Below are 22328 nucleotides of genomic sequence, written 5' to 3' on the forward strand. Positions count from 1 at the left end.
CTCCAACTAAGAATGAAAGCAAGCAACTAAGAATGAATATTCCTTCAACTGCTGTATGTCTATGGCGAGAATGAATCCATGAGCTATGATGGCATCGCTGTTGGAGTTTTCTGCATATTCTAAGCATCATGGCATTGAGCTATTGCTCACAGAGTTGAGAAAATTATATGATACCAGCTTTTCAGAATGATTAAATTACTGAATATCTATGGAAAGGGGGAAAATGGAAGGAAATAATTTAATTATTCCCTTTAGAAAACTCTGCAAAGGTACAACCAACAAAGGCAAGTGATTGGGAGGAAAATGGTAATTTATAACCAACTAAAGTTGGGTGTGTAGAAGGGGAAACACAATAAGAGCTTTAAAAAAATAATTTGCAAATATCACTTTTATACTAAAACTATGTATTTCAGAATGTGGGTGAAGAGGTGGAAAAAAGTATTGTTTAGGATGAGCACTGTGGCTTTCTAAACGAAGAATACAGTATAGAGCGCTCTGGTGTTCAGGGTTGCTAGTAAGAGGAAAGGTTAAGCACCTGGAAAACAGAACTGGGCCTAAGCTACAGAATTTGGATTCAAGATCAGATATGGATTTTGACCCCATCCTCACGCTCAAAAGTTCGGATGCATTCTGATGCTGGGCTCCAACAATTTTGTTTTGGAAACTTTCAGGGTTTCAATTTTTGAGCATCTGTGTTTCCACAATTTTGTGCTGAATTAGGATCTTTAAAAAATGTTACTATAAAAACACCACATCAAGTGCAAGATGGTTACAATCTGCCCAGGAACAGTCTAGTAGAATCAAACTGTTTTTAGTTATCAAAAGTGTGTGGTTTATTAAATTCCTAGAAATAAAATCTTGCATGGTGCCCTGAAATAAAAACCCCATTCACAAGTGCAAATACTGGTGCATACCTTCTATGTGGGAGAACAATGGCATAAATAGTCATCTGAGTGCACAGAAGTAAAATCTATGTTTAAATATAGAATTTTCTAAAGGTGGTCTCATTTTGTTGCAAATTATTAAGAAAATGTAGCTAAACTATCCAATGTACCTGATGCGAATACTCTAACTAAACAATTGTTATTGCTATAGACCAGAGTACCTAATTTATACAGAGGTCTACTGAATCTTAGATAAACCTAGCTTACAAAAATCTTTAGGGCAAAGGCTACATTATGGAGACGTATCGGGCGGGAGCTGAGGGGAGAGAGAACAGGATTGTTTTTTTTTTTTTCTATTCCTGACAATATATTAGGCTAAATCTCTCCAAGGCTTAATCTAGAGTGTAGTATTTAAACCCCCTATAAAGAAAAGGAGTGATCCAACCTTATCCTCCTCCTCTCTCTCCTACTCCAGAGAGAAATCCTCAGTGATGAATATAAACATGGTAGATAAACAAAAGAGATGAATAAGAAATAGCTCCAGACAGTTGCCATGGAATGCTTTCATGTGTGAAAATATTGGTTATTTCAATGCTCAAAGTATCACTGAAGTTAGACAAAACATAGATAACTCCGAGTTTGTTAAATAATGTTTAGCCTTGTGACTGAAAACCACTAGAAGGATGCTTATACCCACGAATGTGGTAAATTCATCTGGAGTAGTTTAAGTTCAATCAATATTTAATTAATTTAAAACTAAGAACTGGAGTCAATTTAAGAACAGACTAAAATCTGTTCATACTTTTATACAATTGCTTCAGTAAAAGATTAAAACATACTGACACATGGAACTGGAGTATCTATGATGCAGCTACATTTTGTAAGAATGAATATGACTGATGGCATGCTTTTAAGAAAAGGAAGCTTCACTCATGCCAGTGGCTTGTTTAAATGACTATGCCGAGACTCAAATGAATCACTATCTAGAACAGTGATTTTCAAAGTTCGGGTCGCAACCCAGTACTGGGTCACAGAATGCAAGGCACTGGGTCGCTTTGCTCAGCACCCAGGAACCCTGGCAGCCGGCCAGTAAAAACTAGTAGTCCCTACCTGTTCTGACACCGCACTGCACCCCAGAAGTGGCCAGCAGGTCCGGCTCGTAGGCAGGGGGCCATGGAGGTTCTGTGCGCTGCCCTCGCACCGAGCACTGGCTCTGTACTCCCATTGGCCAGTTCCCAGCCAATGGGAGCTGGGGGGGAAGGTGCCTGTGGGCGAGAGCCACACAGAGCTGCTTGTGTGCCTCCACCTAGGAGCCGGACCTTCTGGACGCTTCCAGGGCACAACACAGTTCGCAGTGCCAGGATAGGCGGGAAGCCTGCCTCTGCACCCCGGCTGCGCTGCTGACCAGGAGCCACAGGATGTAAGCACGCACCTCTGCGCCAGCCCTGAGCCCCTCCCACACCCTGAATCCCTCATTCCTGGCTCCACTCCACAGCCTTCATCCCCGCATCCCAACCCTCTGCCCCAGCCCTGAGCCCCCTCCCACACCCCATCCGTTTGGTCACGGGCATCAACAACTTCCTTCAACCGGGTCACCAGAAAAGAAGTTTGAAAGCTACTGACCTAGAACAGTATCTAGGGCAGAAAGAATTTTTGAAACTGATAATGCTGTCAGGTCTCAATCTCAACTGTTAAAAACAGAATCATCATGAGGTTAACAGTTTGAAACAATTCAGATGTAAAAAAAAACCCCTCAGATACATGAAGGAATGTAGTGTATTTTCTACACAATTAAGCATCGATAACTAGAAATGAATAATGCATCTATTTACCATTTGTTGTCTAGCTTCTTCAAAGGCACGTTTTTCCTCTTCCAAACGTTGTCTTGCCTCCTCCTCTGCCTGCCTTCTTTGATTTTCTTGTCTTTGTCTTTCCAGTTCTTCAAATGTTAATTTCAGTTTCCCAGGAGAAAGAGGTTCATTTGTTTCACTGCTTCCATCTTCATCCTAGATAACAAAAATGAAAGTTAAATACAGTTTAAATATCAAACCTGTTTCCCAAGTATTTCTCATGATTTGTTTACCATGACAAATGAAAGACACTTGGCTTCCTTGAGGGATTGTTTTTGTTCCTCATATCTTATCCTCTTTTCTTCTTCTTGCTTTCTTTTTTCTTGTTGTTCTCTCTCATTTCCTGGGTCTTCAAATTTTATTTTAATCTTTCCAGGTGTTTTGTTAGGTTTGACAGGCACTACTGTCACCAGCAGTGAATCATCACCTTCCTGTTGTTAATAATAAATTTGTTTCCATAAATATTGACTTTTTGGAGTAGTCTTTCCACATGCAGCTGCCACTGTTACCTGTGCTTCTCAAAACTGCCAACATAGTTATACTGAGACCAAAAGTAAGGACCAGAGCAAAACTCATTTTCCAGTGCTTCTGACAGCCATTAGTTTTCTTCTGACAACAGAAGAGCATCAAGAGAATTTTATTTTGAATTGAAATGCGACTGGTAGCAAGCGTTCATAGAACTCGTACAGTATCTTCATTGACAGTTGAACTTATCTACAGTATTCATGGCTGATTGGAAAAAAGCTGCTGAAATTTTGCAGATATAATTGTAAATGCACCTAAGTTTTAAGGTGCTATACTCCATTTGGAAATAAGCTAATAAGGAATTTGCTTCCACACTCTCTCCCTCCAGAAACTGTGGTTTAAAAAATAGCATGTGAAGTAACTGCCAGTCCCTTCAGTCTTACTTGGGCAGAAGTCTGGGATCTATTATATCTATTTGCATGTTCAATCTCCATGATATCTAGGACTGAGTCCTTAGTAATTTTTTTAAGTGACAAGTTGTGCAGCATTTCAAAATGTCTGATTAGAGCAACACTGACAACTCAAACATTTACATACTTCTTTTGTATATAAAATCTATTGCTGTCTCAAGTGGATTTGAGCTATTGTCCAATACAAATTCATATACAAAAATATCTTCTATGATGTGGATTTACACAAAATATCACCATTAAAGAGAGATTGTCTAGTAATTTAGACCCAAAATTTAGATTTTATTAAAAAAAAAAAAAAAAAAAACTTCAGTAGAAGTGTGATTACACTTCGTTTTGACAACTTAGTGGAAAATGGGTTTTTGGTGTATAGCTTTTTTAAAAATTAAACATCCGCTTACAATGCTGGAACCTCATAGAAAACAACATTGTGCTAGCATATGTAAACCAGTGTGTTAAACTGACCAAACAAACCAGTTTAGCTACACTTTCCAAGCTGAAGTGCAATACGGAAATCAAAACATTGTTAGTGATTATAAACACTCTCTCTTTTAAACGAATCTAAAAATCTTGACTGTACTGTAACATTAAAAAAAAGCTTGACGCTTTCCGTGTTTAATTTCAAGATTAAAAAAGGCAAAGAGCTTTTAAGGTTAGATTTTCAAAGCCACTAGTGCATTTAGAGGCCCATGTCCTGTGAGCATCAAAATCCTTTACATGGCTTTGAAAATGTAAGCCTGAGTTATTTTTTTTTATTCTGACTTTAATGGTTGGTAAGTCATTCACCTTTAAACTTGTTTTAAAGCTAGAATAAATTGGCCTCGTAGATGGATAGCCACAAAGTATATTGCCAAGACATTTTCTCAGGCTTTTTTAGCCTTGTTACAGAATTTCAGTGAAAAATTAAGTGTATTGTTTATTTACCCAACCCCTATTAAACTAATAAAGCAGTGAATAAAAAATTAGGTGAATGTTTCTTTGAGAGAAAAAAAAAAGTCCAATTACCTCTGATGCTGATTCAGTTCCTGTATTGTTTATGTCATCAATCTATTAAATGAGAATTTCACATAATTATGTTACTTTTGTTCTTTGCCTTAGATTTTCAAATATAAAATGGAAAATTAACTCAGTGATTGCTTATATGTTGCATTTAAGTTTATGTATCTTCGGGGTGGGAGGGAATAGAGCAGGGGTCAGCAACCTTTCAGAAGTGGTATGCCGAGTCTTCATTTATTCACTCTAATTTAAGGTTTCGCATGCCAGTAATACATTTTAAAGTTTTTAGAAGGTCTCTTTCTATAAATCTATACTATATAACTAAACTATTGTTGTATGTAAAGTAAATAAGGTTTTTCAAATGTTTAAGAAGTTTCATTTAAAATTAAATTAAAATGCAGAGCCTCCCAGACCGGTGGCCAGGACCTGGGCAGTGTGAGTGCTACTGAATATCAGCTCGCGTGCCGCCTTTGGCACGTGTGCCATAGGTTGCCTACCTCTGGAATAGAGGGATACCATTCTGAATACTTTTTGATAGCTATATGAGTTTAACCTGACATTAAATTTTAATGCCTAGGTTGTATGTCATGTTTTAACCTACAACAGTATTAAATGTTGGAACAGTTCTTGAGGCTTACTAGATAAAGGCTTACTTTACTAACTATGTAATCCTGGAAACAGAATTGAAACCCTGGGTATAGCATAATAATCTTATTTAGCGTCTTAGTGATAAACTAGTAAATACAGTGTAGATAAAGATTTGTTTCCACATGCATTCCATAATTGTGCAAGAGAAGCTAAAGAAAATCTGTCATCTAATTTCATATCAAAGTGACCTTGTCCTTCCCTTGAGACTGAGCCTAGGGAGAAAGCCCCCTTTCCCTATATTCATATTCTTGACATTAGCTTCTATATATTTTTACTGTCTGAAATTAGTATAACTTCCTTCCAGGGTACAAATTTACATACTGTACTCCTACCTTTCAAAGTAAATAAACTCTAGAACAGGTACTGAAAGAGATTATGAGCTAAACTTTCAGCAGAATGCTCACAATTTAGTAATGTTACTCCCAGTAGGACACGAGCAGCTAAATCTTTGTTGGACATTTATGCTTAATAAGAGTTCTCTTTCCTCTTCTGTGTGGAGTTAAAAGATTTAGTGCTAATATTTTTGGTTAAGCAAACCATTTATTTGTTCATGGTCCTGGACTATGACATTTAGACTCTTACTTGCACAGGTAATTGCTTCCGTGAAAGAACTACAGAATGAGGGGACACACTCCAATTCGGAGTTCAAAAAGATAAAATTAGGCTTGTAGGCAGTGGCAAGAATTGAAGCTACTCATTTATATATCTAACAGAAGTGATCTGTACAGTGACAAAAGAATAAAATACTGATTGAAACATCACTTAAGTAGTCTTTAGTTGACAATTTGTCTACAACTGTGCTTCTTACAAACACCTATTTTTAGTAATAAACTTGAGCATAAATCAGCATCTCTTGTCTAAAACGTGTGTATGTAACAACAAATGTTTTAAAATTTACTTAGTCAACTTAACCTTGAATCACTTCTAATCATATGATACCAAAATCTGTGTTTGGTTCATTCCCTCTCCCACTTTCTGTTCATCTTTTTCATCAGTGCTTGGTTTCAGCTATAACTCAAGCTCAGTGTTCGACAACAGTGATAACCCTCCACCCATCCTAAAAACTCCTCCACCACACTCATTATCTCCCCCTAGACTACAGTCCATTCACCTACTTCCAAGAAACTAAGACCAAATCCTCCTGCTGAAGTCTTAGCATTTTTTTTGTATGATTTTTTCCTATTTGATATGTACTTAATATTCAGAACAAGATAAATATACCTCCTGGGCTTTTTTTGCCAGTTCTCTCTGAATTTTCTTTTTCTCAATCATATCTTGTTCAATTCTGCGCTTTCTTTCCTCCTCCATTCTTTTTCTTTCTTCTTCTTGTCTCTGCTTCTCCATTTCTGCAAACTTGCCTTTAACAGTTCCTATGAATGTGCAATACAAAACTCAATAATTTGATCTAATCTTCAACTGTCAAATTACATGGACTTTTAAACTGTCTCTTTTACCTGTCAGCTTTGGAACATATGCTTTTTCTATTTTAGAAGACTTTGTTTCTTCTTCTTCATCAGAAGCAAGCAGTTCTTTCATCTAGTTGATTAAAAAGAGAAGTTAGAATTGAACTGTCTTTAAGCATTAGAAGACAAAATTTCAATATTATCATATAAAGGGTTCAAAAATAGTTTATCTACTAGATGTTGAGTCCACTTATTTGAATTACAATGAAAAGTTCCAAAAATATTTTTAATTCTTATGATCAAGTGAATATTAAAAAAAATATTTGCAAAGAAAATAACCTCCTGCTTTCTCCTGTTCCATTCTCTCTCTCTAACATACTGTTCTTTTCTTCTTTGCTTTTCATCTCTAGATCTCCTTTGATTTCTTTCTTCCCTTGCTTTCTGCATAGCTTCAAATTTATCCTTTACATCACCCTTGTGAAGTTTGGGCACATAGGATTTTTGGACAGGTTTAGATGAAGAAAGCAGAATCTTTGTGAAGATAAAGAAGAAGTAAAGATAAGGAAAAGAAAGTTGAAACAGATGGAGAGAAATTGTATGATAGATTGGCTTAGACAGAATGAGATTTATTAAAACAAAATACATATGTGATCATGATTTTTGTGCCACTGGCTACTGTCTGCCAAGCATCTTAGCTATACTTTACCATTTTTTAAAGTAATGAAGGAATAAACTGAGTTTTGTTGGACTTCAGCTGTATGAATCCCACTGATTTTAATGGAAGGCTACGTAGTTAAACCCTGATTTTTGAGAATGTACTCTTATAACATGAAATTTTAAAAAGATATATACATCTCTATATTGTTGCATTATACTCACACTGAAAACAGAAATATATACTTGATTCTGCCTCTAGAAGCAAGACTGGGATTTAGATTTCAGGTATGTACAAAGACATGGGTATTAGCATCACCGTGTCTAATATATCTTTGGTTTCTCATGTAACAGATGTTTTACACCATACACTGTTGAATCTTTACACATGGTGGCATTTTAAAAGAAATATAATTCTTCCATTTAAAAACTTAAACACATCATCAAAAACTAATTCCTTATATATTGGGGTTGACCCAGCAATCCAGTGGCTACACATCACAACTGGGAAGCCAAGCTCCCTGGGCCAACAGAGATCTATTGTATATATGGCTGAAGAATTTTTCATGGGTGTTTCTATGCTAACACTTTCCTCATCTGTATGCTTCTGCTGGCTCCAGTTAGTACATTATACCCACATCTTACAAGTATTTGAGTGTTCTGTCTCCTTTTACACTTTAGTGCCAACAGAGTATGGTTGAATCAGCTGAAAAACTGACTGAAAACATTGTTTCATATTTTATATGCTTCCTATTTGAGTACATCACACACTGTTAGTTGTACTTGTTTTAACTCCCATCACTAAGTTATCTAGCTAAGATGCTAAAACAGATCTTTTGAGTAACTTAATCCCAACATTTTCTAAAGATATTAAAATATTTTAATCTTCATCTTGAATCATGAATGGTGTAGGAAAGTGAATAAGGAAGTGTTATATACTCCTTCACATAACACATGAACCAAGGATCATCCAATTAATAGGCATCAGGTTTAAAAAAAGCATAAGGAAGTACTTCTTCACACAACGCAGCATCAACCTTTAGAACTCATTGCCATTGGATGTTGTGAAGGCCAGAAATATAACTGGGTTCAAAAAAGAATTGGATAAGTTCATGGAGGATAGGTCCATCAATGGCTATTAGCCAAGATAGTCAGGGATGCAACCCCATGCTCCAGGTGTCCCTAAAGCTTTGACTGTTAGAACCTGGGACAAGATGACAGGAGATGGATCACTCAATAAATCCCCCTGTTCTGTTCACTCCCTCTGAAGCATATGACAGCAGCCACTGTCGGAACACCGGATACTGGGATAGATGGAGCATTGGCCATTCTGGGTCAGACCATTCTTACGTTCTCTTCCTCTTTCCCCTTTTTTTTTCCTGTCCTCTGAATTTTCAACAACGTTTCCTATTTTGTGATTCTCACTTCAGACATCCACTTCCAGCCTTTCAACAAAAGCTAATAATTAATTCATTCTAGTTTTTCTATAATAGCAAGGACCCCTTTAACATATTCCAGCAAATATAATAACCTTACATCCCTTAATCAAACTGTTCTTTTCAAGGGCTTCTCTGTTGCCTTAAGATACAGGGTACATTCCCATTCTTTTCCTAGAACTTATGCTCTTACCCATTTGCTGCTTAGCAATCAGAAATAAACCATCAATCTTGTCTTTTGTCAGCATCACTTGTAAGTTACTACAGAACTTTGATTATTTTAAACTTGATACATACCTCAGTCTTCTGTACAATGTCATTCATGGTTTGTTGTTCTGTGATCTGGCACCTGACCCGTTTGATATCTGCGTTTCTATTTTTACCTGTAAGAAATTGCTGCAGATTTATTACCAGCTTAGGAAGACTCACTCTTTAGTTGAAATTTTTACTATCTTTGTAGAAAAAAAAGTTAGTCCACATTTAAGCTTGGTGCACCACAACTTAATTTGGTCCTCCTGCGTGAAGATATATGAATGTGTACTGAGCATGCAATGGTATTGAAATGCAGTGGCTAAAATTCACTATTTGAACGTCATGTGTTACGGATTCACCTACATAAACTATCATGATTTTAGCTTATATGTGATAGCCCTAACAATTATTAATACAAATAAACTGTCAATCACAGTTAATTGACACAATTAACTCAAAAAAATTAATCGTGATTGATCGCAGTTTTAATTGCAGTGTTAAATATTAGAATACCAATTGAAATTTATTAAATATTTTGGTTGTTTTTCTACATTTTCATATATATTGTATTCTGTGTTGTAAAGGAAATCAAACTGTCTATTTTTATTAAATACTTTCACTGTAAAAATTATAAACAAAATAAATAGTATTTTTCAATTTACCTCATACAAGTACTGTAGTGCAATCTTTGTTGTGAAAGTGTCTTACAAATGTAGAATTTTTTTTCTTACATAACTGCACTCAAAAACAATGTAAAACTTCAGAGCCTACAAGTCCACTCCGTTCTACTTCTTGTTCAGCCTATCATTAAGACAAAAAAGTTTGTTTACATTTACAGGAGATAATTCTGCACTCTTCTTATTTACAATGTCACCAGAAAGTGAGAACAGGCATTTGCATGGCACTTTTGTAGCTGGCATTGCAAGGTATTTACGTGTCAGATATGCTGAACATTCGTATGCCCCATCATGCTTCAGCCATCATTCCAGAGGACATGCTTCCATTCTAATGACGCTTGTTAAAAAAAATGCATTATTAAATTTGTGATTGAACTCCTACGGGGGGAGAATTGTATGTCCCCTGCTCTGTTTTACCAGCATTCTGCCATCTATTTCATGTTACAGCAGTCTCGGATGATGACTCAGCACATGTTCATTTTAAGAACACTTTCACTGCAGATTTGAATTAACACAAAGAAGGTACCATTGTGAGATTTCTAAAGATAGCTACAGCACTCAACCCAAGGTTTAAGAATCTGAAGTGCTGTCCAAAATCTGAGAGGTATGAGGTGTGGAGCATGCTCCCAGAAGTCTTAAAAGAGCAACACTCTGATGCAGAATTGTTATTGAGCAGAACCCATCATCAGCATGGACGCGTGTCCCCTGGAATGGCGGTTAAAAAATGAAGGGACATATGAATCTTTAGCGCATCTGGCATGTAAATATCTTGTGACGCAGGCTACAACAGTGCCATGAGAACACCTGTTCTCACTTTCAGGTGACACTGTAAACAAGACGCATGCAGCATTATCTCCTGCAAATGTAAACAAACTTGTTTGAGCGATTGGCCTAACAAGAAGTAGGACTGAGTGGACTTGCAGGCTCTAAAATTCTACATTGTTTTATTTTTGAATGCAGTTTTGTTTTTTACATAATTCTACATTTGTGAGTTCAACTTTCCTGATAAAGAGATTGCACTACAGTACTTGTATTAGGCGAATTGAAAAATACTATTTTTTGTTTTTACACCGTGCAAATATTTGTAATAAAAAATAAATACAAAGTGACCACTGTACACTTTGTATTCTGTGTTGTAATTGAAATTAAATATTTTTGGATGTTTTCTACATTTTTAAATATATTAATAAATGGTATTCACTTATTGTTCAATCGTGCAGTTAATTTGTTTAATCACTTGACAACCCTAATAATCGTATTTATTATTATCACTAATGGGACAGAAGGATGGTTCAGTGGTTAGGGTGCTAGCCTGGGTCTCGAGACACCCAGGTTTAATTCCCTGCTCTGGCATAGATTTCCTGACTGTTTGACGCTGGGCAAGTCACTTCAGCCTAGATCTTTCAAAGGTACCTAGGTGGCAAACTACTACTGATTTCAATGGAAGTTGGGTGCTTAAGTAACTTTGAGGATCTGGGCCTCAGTCTGTTTGTGTCTCAGTCCCACATCTGTAAAAGGGGAACATTAGTACCTCTCCGTCTCCCTGGGCTGTTGTGAAGATAAAGACAGTGAGGTGCTCAGATAGTACAGTGATGAGGGTGGGACATAGTACTTAGGAAGACAGAGTGCTGTACCAGGTAACTGAGTTTGAGCTAAGACCTCTAACACACTTTAAAGATGACAGCATTTCATATTTGAAAACAAGCTATATTCATAAGTTACTCCATTCAAATTGTGAATTAGCTAAGTGAACAGAATGAAAAATAGATAATACATTGCAAAATGTGCTTAACCTCCCTTATTCTGACAATTTAATTATCATTGGTTGCATACAGGTAAATAGTGTATATTATGAAAATAATGAGGTTTCTGAAGTGAAACACACAGGGGCCAGGACCAAGACTTGCCAAGTTAACAACCTTCATCTGTAGAATTCGCTACCCCTGGAGATCAGTACAGTCCTTGACCTAGACCCCTCCAGAACAGATAGCAGATCAGTTTTTCACACAATCTTTCCGCAATGACAAAGATGAAACAGTCCAAATGGTTATTTCTGGAATAGTCAGTGAGGCTTAGGAACACACACAAATGAAAGGAGTACTGTGATGTTATGTGGAAGGTGCCTAACTTCTATGGCAGGAGCATTGAAGAAGTATAGATAGTATTTGGAGAAAAGATTGTCTCTGTGTCCTTTCAATTACTGATTTCTCTTCAGATACTGCCAACTGTAGTAATGGTTTCAGGGACATGAACAAGTACTCATTAAGCTACCTTTATTCCGCAGAGCACACTGCACATCTGTTTGATAATGAAGAAAAGTACTTATCAATCAATCTGACATTGGATAAGTCAATGACCTAGATATAAAAGACTATATCCCACCACCACGCTAACAAATTGTAGCATTTTTATATAGTGGGCACATAACTGTGACCTGTAATTGCTGACCACAGCAACTGTACTTGTCAACATGAGAAAAAAACACACAAAGAGACAGATTTGTTCCATTGTGGCTCTTCAGTGAGAGGTTTTTTTTTCCTTTGCAACAGACCATATATGAAGCTTTGGTGTTGAAATGCAAACTGACATCTGTGCACTCTTTACTAGTATGAAAAGCCACACTAGTTAACGTAAGCAGAGATAAAAACCTCAGGAGCAAGCAAAACAATCTAATGCTAAAGATAGTGTAAGTGCAATGCCAGTAAAAGGCATGACCAAAAATGGTGGTGTTCCCTAATCTAGAGGTCAAACCACGTAGTTTATGAATGAGCTAACTGTGATTACATGTGGTAGAATAAAGGTTAAAAGTCAATAAGCCTTGCTCAGTTTTATTCAAACCCACATCAAGCATCTCAACTGGTGTTTTACCATTAAGTGCTCCTATCTATAATTGTGTGTCACATTCTGTAAAACTACTCTGTGCATGTGCCAACTGTGATTTGTTCATGCTTGGCTGTTTCTGAGGACTACTGTCCATACATATTCATTTTCTGAATCAGTGGCATCATCTACAGAGTTTTCAAATAATACTACCTTTCCAGCAAAAACTTAAAAGATATCTCTAGGAATGTGTTAGCACAGTTTTAAAACTTTGTATGTGGGACCAAATAGGCTGTTGTGGCTATAACCAGAAGTAAAGAATTCACAAGAAAATAAATTATTTCCTGAAGCAGCATTAGATCTTATGGGTAGCATCTGTGAAAATTAAGTTTATTTGATTAAAGCCACATAATACTCATCATTGCATAGTACAGTTTGATTTTTTCATTACACATTAGCTGTTTTCTTAAACCATGCTTTTCAATGTAATGACTTATAAAATAAGGCCTCAGTCCTGCAATGAATTCCATGTGAGCACAGGGGTCTGCCTATGCTTAGCTCATTGCTGGATTGGGGCCGAAGCCTCTCTTCATGAAACTGCTATAATTTGTTATATAATTTTTTAAAATGCTATTCTATATTTTAGCTTTTTAACTTAAAATCATTAATGGAAATAGTTTTATAAATGTAAATATTCCTCTGCAGTATTTGTAAGCAACAAAACACTGCAATGATATTAAAATCAAGCAGAATGTCAACCTGGCTAGTCTATTTTCATTTCCCGAAATGACTGAAATGCAAGAAGCAGAACAATTCCTACAACAATCTAGACTTCAATGTTTAAAGTTTTTTTTGATAATGAAGATGGTGTTAGGAACACAGGCACTTAAATCTATTTTTTAAAACAGGTGGTTTCAGCTGCCCAGTGTCCCTTCTCAGCTCTTGATGATGATGGATATAAATATATTTTACAGTGATCGATACTTTAAAATCTATGGAAATAAGACTTTTACTCATGAATAAATTATTTTAATAGTGAATGTAGATCTTTATGGCTTCATAAAGTAGTAACCACTAGTTTTCGATATGAAGCATTTAAAAAAGTTATCCTGGAATCTTAAATGCCTACGGATGCTACTATATCTTAGAGAGACTAATATGGAATTCTGATATGCTAACGGATGGTCTTGTAGACCACAGTAGTTACAACAGCAAGACACAACAGTGTGAGAGAGTAATTAGGCACCTGATTCTGCTGTGGTTTATAGAAAACAAAAAACTTTCCACCAACTTCAGTTCATTAGGAGTGTTGGATACATATCCTCTGACAGGATCAGGACCTCTAACGAACCCAAATGTAACCAATCTTAAACCAAGTATTTTTTAATCAGCCTTCCCAAATGAAAGTTGATACATTAATAATACCAAATACCCTACTCATGGACTGATAAAAGGCAGGCGCATGAGTTTGTTAGAGTTATTTGAACTGTTGAATAAAAACAAAAAAAGTACTCAAATCAGCTGTAGTTTCCATTTGGACTGCCTGTCTGTAAGTTGGTGATAGCATGTTCTAATTCTGTTGTGTCTAGAAATGCTCTAGATGCTTCTTGCAAACATTTTTGTGGTATCTGGATTGTCAGTTTACCCTTTGAGCGTTTGTTTTAGGGTATATCTCATGCTGTTTTCTTAGTGTCCTCAAGTGGCAACCCTGTTGTGATAAGCATGGCCTGTTCTGTTTGGTTAAAGCCAAGATTCACCTGGGAAAGTCAGGAAAAGAAACATCACACCCCTGCCCCCCAACCTTGTTTCTGATTTGGCAGCCTTGGAACTAGCACATTCATGTGTTATGTTTAAAATATAAATAAATACAGCTAAATCAGTTTTACCACATGCATTTAACAGAAACATAAAACAATCATTAAGAACATTCAAAAATTGACACAACTATTCAACTTTTGTTCTCCTTTGCCCTACAAAATCTTTGGAAATCAGATGGACCTTTCAGTGTACCCTGAATGTCACCAAAACTAGGCTCTGGAGGAAAAGGGTTCCAAAGATGACCTTGCATAGGGCACTACTTTTCTGTCAGCTGACATATGCCCAACCGCCTTAATACATGTAACTGGTTATATACTCTATATGTGACTTCCCCTTAAAATACTCTGGAAATTGCAGCTAGTACAGAATGCAACTGCTTACTATGTAGATTTCGGCATAGGTAGCACATTACATTTATGTACCACCCTCAGCTCCATTTAAGGTTTTTGCATATTTAAAAATGCTTTTAATTTTGGGCCTTGTAGATGTTCAAGACTATTTTGTGAGAGTCTAAGGAAGCTACCATTAGCTGAACACCTCAATTTTACATTGACAAAGCATGGCTGAGTACAGTGAGGTCCATATTCAGAAAGAAAACATGTTTGAAAAACACTGTTGGCAACTACTACTACTTGACCATCCAGATGCAGATCCAACAAGACTCGATGTTGTGCGCCTGAAAAATGGCAGGCATATTTCTGTAAGTGGGAACACTGATATGAGTACCTTTTAGGGTTGCCACCTTTCTAATTCCTGGTAATTGGACCCCGAGGCCTCACCCCCTAACCCGACTCTGCTCCACCTCTTTCCCTGAGGCCCCACACCCTTCACTCGCTGGATTGTCTCAGGGACCTGGTCTGTGAAGGCAGTGTAAAGTGCCCTTGAAGTAGTATGTGTCCATGATGTAGTAGTAGTAGTAAACTGGGCACCTGACAACCCTAAATGGCACCCAGACACAGAAGTCAAAAACTGGACTGTCCAGGTAAAAATCAGATGGATAGCAACTCTAGTGCCATTTCTTCCAGTTGCTTCCCCATCCTATAAGTATCACTTTACCCTTAATCTAAATTTCACACACAGCTAGATGGCTCTAATCCAATTACTGCAATTTCTTTTTGATGCTGGGTAAATCATTATACTCCACCATTTATGTCAGAAGATATGAAGATATAGAGCAGTACATCGTTGCATGCTAAATACATTTCAGCCCACAGTTGCACTCCTAATAACATCCTATATACCTTGAACAGAAACAGTGACAAAACTGAATACTGTTTGATGCCTGAGAGAGCATTTGTCTGATACTACCTTCTAGGATCTTTCAGAAAGGAAGGAACAGAGCTACTTCTTCACCCTTTCCAAGTGGGGCAGATCAAAGCCAGGGCCGGTGCAAGGAAGTTTCGCGCCCTAGGCAAAACTTCCACCTTGCGCCCCCCACCCTCCAGCCCTGCGGCAGCCCTCCCCACACCCACGGCAGATCCCCCACACACCCTGAGGCACCCCCCCGCAGCAGCTTCCGCCCCCCCGGGAGCTGTACGGCAGCTCCCCACCCCAGCTCACCTCTGCTCTGCCTCCTCCCCGAGCACGCCGCCCCCGCTCTAATTCTCCTCCCCTCTCAGGCTTGAGGCGCCAAACAGCTGATTGGCACCACAAGCCTGGGAGGCGGGAGAAGTGGAACGGTCGCTGCGCTGGGAGAGGGAGTCTGAGCCGCATGTGTCAGCGCGCAGCTAGCAGCCCAGCCCAGGAACACTGTAAAAAAAAATTTGGGGCACCGCTTTTTGGCGCCCCCAAATCTTGGCGCCCTAGGCAACCGCCTAATTTGCCTTCATGGTAGCACCGGCCCTGATCAAAGCGCACTATGGAACTTTTCATGCACAGCAACAGACTCCACGCAGTCAATCCATGTGTGGTAGTCTAATCCAGGGGCAGGCAACCTATGGCATACGTACCAAAGGCAGCAGACAAGCTGATTTTCAGTGGCACTCACACTGCTGGGTCCTGGCCACCGGTCTGGGGGGCTCTGCATTTTAATTTAATTTTAAATGAAGCTTCTTAAACATTTTTAAAACCTTATTTACTTTACATACAACAATAGTTTAGTTATATATTATAGACTTATTGAAAGAGACCTTTTAAAAATGTTAAAATGTATTACTGGCACGCAAAACCTTAAATTAGAGTGAATAAATGAAGACTCGGCACATCACTTCTGAAAGGTTGCCGACCCTGGTCTAATCTGAGGTAGATTTACACCCCAACTTGCTAACTGTTTATATAAACAAGCCCTTCATATGTTTTTGCTTGGACCTACATATAAGTAAGTTACCCCTCATGAGCAACAATATTAGATGAAGGATCCTTCAGATTGGCCTTATCACTAGGAAAAGATCAACCAGTATAGTCTCTGTATGCTATGCTGCTTCTAAATAAGAGGGCATTTTGCTATGAGTGCCTTCACCAATTCCCTTGGCTAGGGGGAACTATTACTGCTTCTAAAAGTCTCACAGTTATATATCCCAGTTTTGGAAGGAAGCGTGTCCCAGTGAAAGCAAGTCCTTGTAACAGAAGCAAGACTTAGGCTGGGTCTACACTACCCGCCTGAATCGGCGGGTAGCAATTGACCTCTCGGGGATCGATTTATCGTGTCAATCGATCCCCGAATCGATGCTCTTACTCCACCAGCGGAGGTGGGAGTAAGCGCTGTCGACGGGAAGCCGTCCCTACAGCGGGGTAAGTCGGCTGCGATACGTCGAATTCAGCTACGCTATTCGTGTAGCTGAATTTGCGTATCTTAAATCAACCCCCCCCCCCCCCCCCCCCCCCCGTAGTGTAGATGTAGCCTACTCTCTGGGAAGGCAGAGGCCTACTGTACATAGGCATTGTATTTTTACCCCATCAATGGGTGCTGTGTCTTCATTGTATACTTGGTCGTGCATAACAATCATATCTCAGCTTTTCAGGGAAAGTTTGCTTCCTTGATATCACAATACTATTCCAACTTTTCTGTGCATATTTTTGGTTATTGGAGTTTCCCACAGGGTTTCCCTTCTGTAGCATTCCCAGAGTTGGAATGACAAACTGAATATGATGGAGAAATGAATTTGTTACCTGATTTTGCTTCTTGGACTAGTCAGTCTTGTCATTTCATTGCCTCTCTAACTGATATATATCTAAAGTTACATTTCAGTTCAGCTGAGTAAAGGTACATCTCAGGAAATATTAGTCTAATGTTTTAATACTGTTCATCAAAGTTCTTAGACTATGTTTAGTCTTTATAAACAGTCTAGGCAGGGGTTTTCCCAGGAGGGGAAGCCAAACCTCCATCCTGTGATTGACAGGTCTGGTATGGACCCTGGAGCTGCAGAGCAGAAGAAACCCCATTATAAGAATGGCTTGTCTGCATATAATGGAGAAGATTATTACTCAGTAGGCTAAAAATGAAATCTTAACTATAGTGCTTGATGAATATCACAAAAACAGTAACAGATGTAAAACTAGAAAACAGGTTAGGCAATGTTATTGGTTTAGCTGCTATGGGAAAATATCTGAATCTGTGCAGGATTGTTTAAAAAACACAATTTACTTATCTTACTGGTTCTAAGATGAGGGGCGGAGGGGAAATGACCGACTATATGATATGTCTTTACCAGCTATAATTGGGTCACTTCTCTCTCTCTCACACACACACAAATCACTGCTATTCAGACAAAATTAAAATAAATACAGAAAGATGTTACAAAACAGCAAAAATTTGATTCTTCCTTGTCAACTCTTAAGTTGAAAAGTCTGTTTAAACTTAATGTATCCCCACTTATGTAAGAGTTACATCACCCTTTAACTGAACAAAAGCTGTTGCATAGCCTTCATCAAATAAAGTTATTCTAGATTTTGTTTTAAAATATGTTGTTTATCATTAACAGAAGACCTAAGGCAGATTAAAACTGTCCTTATTTCCTATTTTGAAGCAATTTACTTATACTAGCTTGAAACTGTGAAAACGTATGTTTAGCAATAGACTAATGAACATTCTCATATAGATGATACAGATGGAGAAGACCTACTTGGGGACTTAGTCCACCTCTACTCTACTCTACACCCCTAAATAAATTGCTATTTTCAGCAGATACAGGAAACAGAAAGCTAGGTTGAAAACAACGTATCTAGTTCCTCAATAACTCCCCTTTCTAATAGGCTCATCTACTGTCTTACTGGCAACTGTATAAACAAGTATTTTCACAGCATAGTCTTATGTTTACCATCTGTCTCCTTTTGATGACCCACCCACAGAGAAGATGGTTTCCTACTTATAAAACAATCTGTTGAGACTTGGAAGTTTACTACTTGTGGTCAAGGCTCTTAGGGACAAGAAAGCACAGCTGTCCTAGTTAAGATATTTAATAAAAACGGAGTTTAATAAAGCTGAGAAGAGGACAAAGGAAAGGAGCATTCCCCCTGCTCATTGTTCATCACTTGAGCCCTACTTATACCCTGACTATAACTTTCTAAAACCACATCTTTTAAAATATAGCAAGATAAGGCCTAGTTTGAAACTACCACTAGCCTCTGCAGATAGTGAAAGCATCATACCTCAGCTGGTGTAAACTGCTATTGCTCCATTGACTTCAATGGAGCTGACACTGGATACCAGCCTAGGATCTTGCCCCTAGAATCTTATTCTGCATTCATTCACTACAAAACCAACTCATATTTTTGCATATTTTACATATGAGAAACTATTTCCCCCCAAAATTACATGAAATTGATGTGCGTGTCTAGACTATCAACCAGTAATTAAACAAGGGGCTCCCACTGAACAGAGATGATATTCATTCTTCTTTTCCCAAACTTTTAAACTTTAAAAATCCAGTTTTATAAAGTGAAGGTGCTCACATTACAGCTCAAAGTTAGATGCATGACTATGTTACAGCTAAAGTATCATAGCGGAATAATCTTAGCAGACATTATTATGGTAAATCAGATTACTGTAAATGCTTTGCTTATACTGATAGACATTTCAAATAAGCACCATTATCATAGTATCTCAGTGGTATGTCCAAACTTAGGATAACCTTTTTTTCGGTATGATAGAGAGCGGCCTTCTTGTTCCCACCAGGTTTAAGAGAGTGGGGAACAATCTTAAGGTCTATGTTCCAGGAAAAATGTATGGGGAAAGGGGAGAATCTGCTCTGTTACTGGGAGAAGGCCTACTTTGGGTAACCTTACACTGGGCCTTATGTAGCAAGACTCTGACTCATCCCAATTTCTGGTGATAGCAAATTTCCTTGAGTGAGAAAGCAACGTGCTCAGCCCTAAACTACAACATCCCACATTATTACAGATGCTGCAGCAGACTAGAGAAGCAGATGTGATGGAGACAGTTTGACGAAGGCTGATAGAATGTTTTAAAAATAAAGACTAGGACCTTGAAATGCAGAATCATATAGGGCAAGGATCCAGGGTAGAGTGTGGAGTACTGTTGTGATTTGCTTTCAGTAGTTTGCTCTTCCTGGAAAATAGGACACTGCTTGTTGAACTAGATACAGTTTCCGTATAGAGCCCAAGGTCATGTCCAGATAGAACACACCACAGTAATCCAGGGTGGAAGTGATAGATAGATCTCTGTAGTTACGCCTGCATTTGAAAGGAGAGGATGAAGTCTCCTGGCTCAGTAAAGATAAAAGGCATTTCTGGCTGCTGCTTCTGTTGGATAGTCCGGGAGTAGAGTTGACGCCAACAGGACTGAGAGACTGCATAACACCTTGAGGTCACAGCTCCTACTTCAAAAAGAAGAACAGGAGTACTTGTGGCACCTTAGAGACTAACAAATTTATTAGAGCATAAGCTTTCGTGGACTACAGCCCACTTCTTCGGATGCATATAGAATGGAACATATAATGAGGAGATATATATACACACATACAGAGAGCATAAACAGGTGGGAGTTGTCTTACCAACTCTGAGAGGCCAATTAATTAAGAGAAAAAAAACTTTTGAAGTGATAATCAAGCTAGCCGAGTACAGACAGTGTGATAAGAAGTGTGAGAGTACTTACAAGGGGAGATAGAGTCAACGTTTGTAATGGCTCAGCCATTCCCAGTCCTTATTCAAACCGGAGTTGATTGTGTCTAGTTTGCATATCAATTCTAGCTCTGCAGTCTCTCTTTGGAGTCTGTTTTTGAAGTTTTTCTGTTGTAATATAGCCACCCGCAGGTCTGTCACTGAATGACCAGACAGGTTAAAGTGTTCTCCCACTGGTTTTTGAGTATTTTGATTCCTGATGTCAGATTTGTGTCCATTAATTCTTTTGCGTAGAGACTGTCCGGTTTGGCCAATGTACATGGCAGAGGGGCATTGCTGGCACATGATGGCATATATCACATTGGTAGATGTGCAGGTGAACGAGCCCCTGATGGTATGGCTGATGTGATTAGGTCCTATGATGATGTCACTTGAATAGATATGTGGACAGAGTTGGCATCGGGGTTTGTTACAAGGATAGGTTCCTGGGTTAGTGGTTTTGTTCAGTGATGTGTGGTTGCTGGTGAGTATTTGCTTTAGGTTGGGGGGTTGTCTGTAAGCGAGGACAGGTCTGTCTCCCAAGATCTGTGAGAGTAAAGGATCATCTTTCAGGATAGGTTGTAGATCTCTGATGATGCGCTGGAGAGGTTTTAGTTGGGGGCTGAAGGTGACAGCTAGTGGTGTTCTGTTATTTTCTTTGTTGGGCCTGTCTTGTAGGAGGTGACTTCTGGGTACTCATCTGGCTCTGTCAATCTGTTTTTTCACTTCAGCAGGTGGGTATTGTAGTTTTAAGAATGCTTGATAGAGATCTTGTAGGTGCTTGTCTCTATCCGAGGGATTGGAGCAAATGCGGTTATATCTTAGAGCTTGGCTGTAGACAATGGATCGTGTGGTGTGTCCTGGATGGAAGCTGGAGGCATGTAGGTAAGTGTAGCGGTCAGTAGGTTTCCGGTATAGGGTGGTATTGATGTGACCATCGCTTATTAGCACAGTAGTGTCCAGGAAATGGACCGCTTGTGTGGATTGATCTAGGCTGAGGTTGATGGTGGGATGGAAATTATTGAAATCATGGTGAAATTCCTCAAGGGCTTCTTTTCCATGGGTCCAGATGATGAAGATGTCATCAATGTAGCGCAAGTAGAGTAGGGGCGTTAGGGGATGAGAGCTAAGGAAGCGTTGTTCTAAGTCAGCCATAAAAATGTTGGCATATTGTGGGGCCATGCGGGTACCCATAGCAGTGCCGCTGACTTGAAGGTATATATTGTCCCCAAATGTGAAATAGTTGTGGGTGAGGACAAAATCACAAAGTTCAGCCACCAGGTTAGCTGTGACATTATCAGGGATACTGTTCCTGATAGCTTGTAGTCCATCTTTGTGTGGAATATTGGTGTAGAGGGCTTCTACGTCCATAGTGGCCAGGATGGTGTTTTCTGGAAGATCACCGATGGATTGTAGTTTCCTCAGGAAGTCAGTGGTGTCTCGAAGATAGCTGGGAGTGCTGGTAGCGTAGGGTCTTAGGACAGAGTCTACATAACCAGACAAGCCTGATGTTAGGGTGCCAATGCCTGAGATGATGGGGCGTCCAGGATATCCAGGTTTATGGATCTTGGGTAGCAAATAGAATACCCCTGGTCGGGGTTCTAGGCATGTGTCTGTACGGATTTGTTCCTGTGCTTTGTCAGGGAGTTTTTTTAGCAGATGGTGTAGTTTCTTTAGGTAATCCTCAGTGGGATCAGAGGATAATGGCCTGTAGAATGTGGTGTTAGAGAGCTGTCTAGCAGCCTCCTGGTCATATTCCAATTTATTCATGATGACGACAGCACCTCCTTTGTCAGCCTTTTTGATTATGATGTCAGGGTTGTTTCTGAGGCTGTAGATGGCGTTGTGTTCAGCATGGCTGAGGTTATGTGGCAAGTGATGTTGCTTTTCCACAATTT

The 22328-nt window shown here is 38.7% G+C and overlaps 1 protein-coding gene across 13 annotated transcripts in view; it reads right to left on the reverse strand.

Moving 5' to 3' along the window:
• Positions 1-22328, reverse strand: part of NEXN (nexilin F-actin binding protein) — a 43118-nt gene that overhangs the window by 16158 nt on the left and 4632 nt on the right. For 4 of the 13 annotated variants that reach the window (XM_034778273.1, XM_034778279.1, XM_034778272.1 and 1 more), the window contains exons 2-8: positions 9104-9189; positions 7056-7247; positions 6768-6849; positions 6535-6683; positions 4675-4716; positions 2968-3165; positions 2717-2890 (exon numbers count right to left, since the gene is read on the reverse strand). In XM_034778273.1, the coding sequence (XP_034634164.1) occupies positions 2717-2890; positions 2968-3165; positions 4675-4716; positions 6535-6683; positions 6768-6849; positions 7056-7247; positions 9104-9130 (864 nt within the window). In that variant the 5' untranslated portion in view covers positions 9131-9189. Of the gene's footprint in view, positions 1-2716; positions 2891-2967; positions 3166-4674; positions 4717-6534; positions 6684-6767; positions 6850-7055; positions 7248-9103; positions 9190-9720; positions 9740-11642; positions 11662-19795; positions 20145-22328 lie in introns of those variants that run through there. The other 9 variants (XM_034778280.1, XM_034778283.1, XM_034778275.1 and 6 more) reach the window with 8 other exon arrangements.

This window comes from Trachemys scripta, chromosome 8 (genome assembly GCF_013100865.1).
Source record: "Trachemys scripta elegans isolate TJP31775 chromosome 8, CAS_Tse_1.0, whole genome shotgun sequence".
Taxonomy (NCBI): Eukaryota; Metazoa; Chordata; order Testudines; family Emydidae; genus Trachemys; species Trachemys scripta.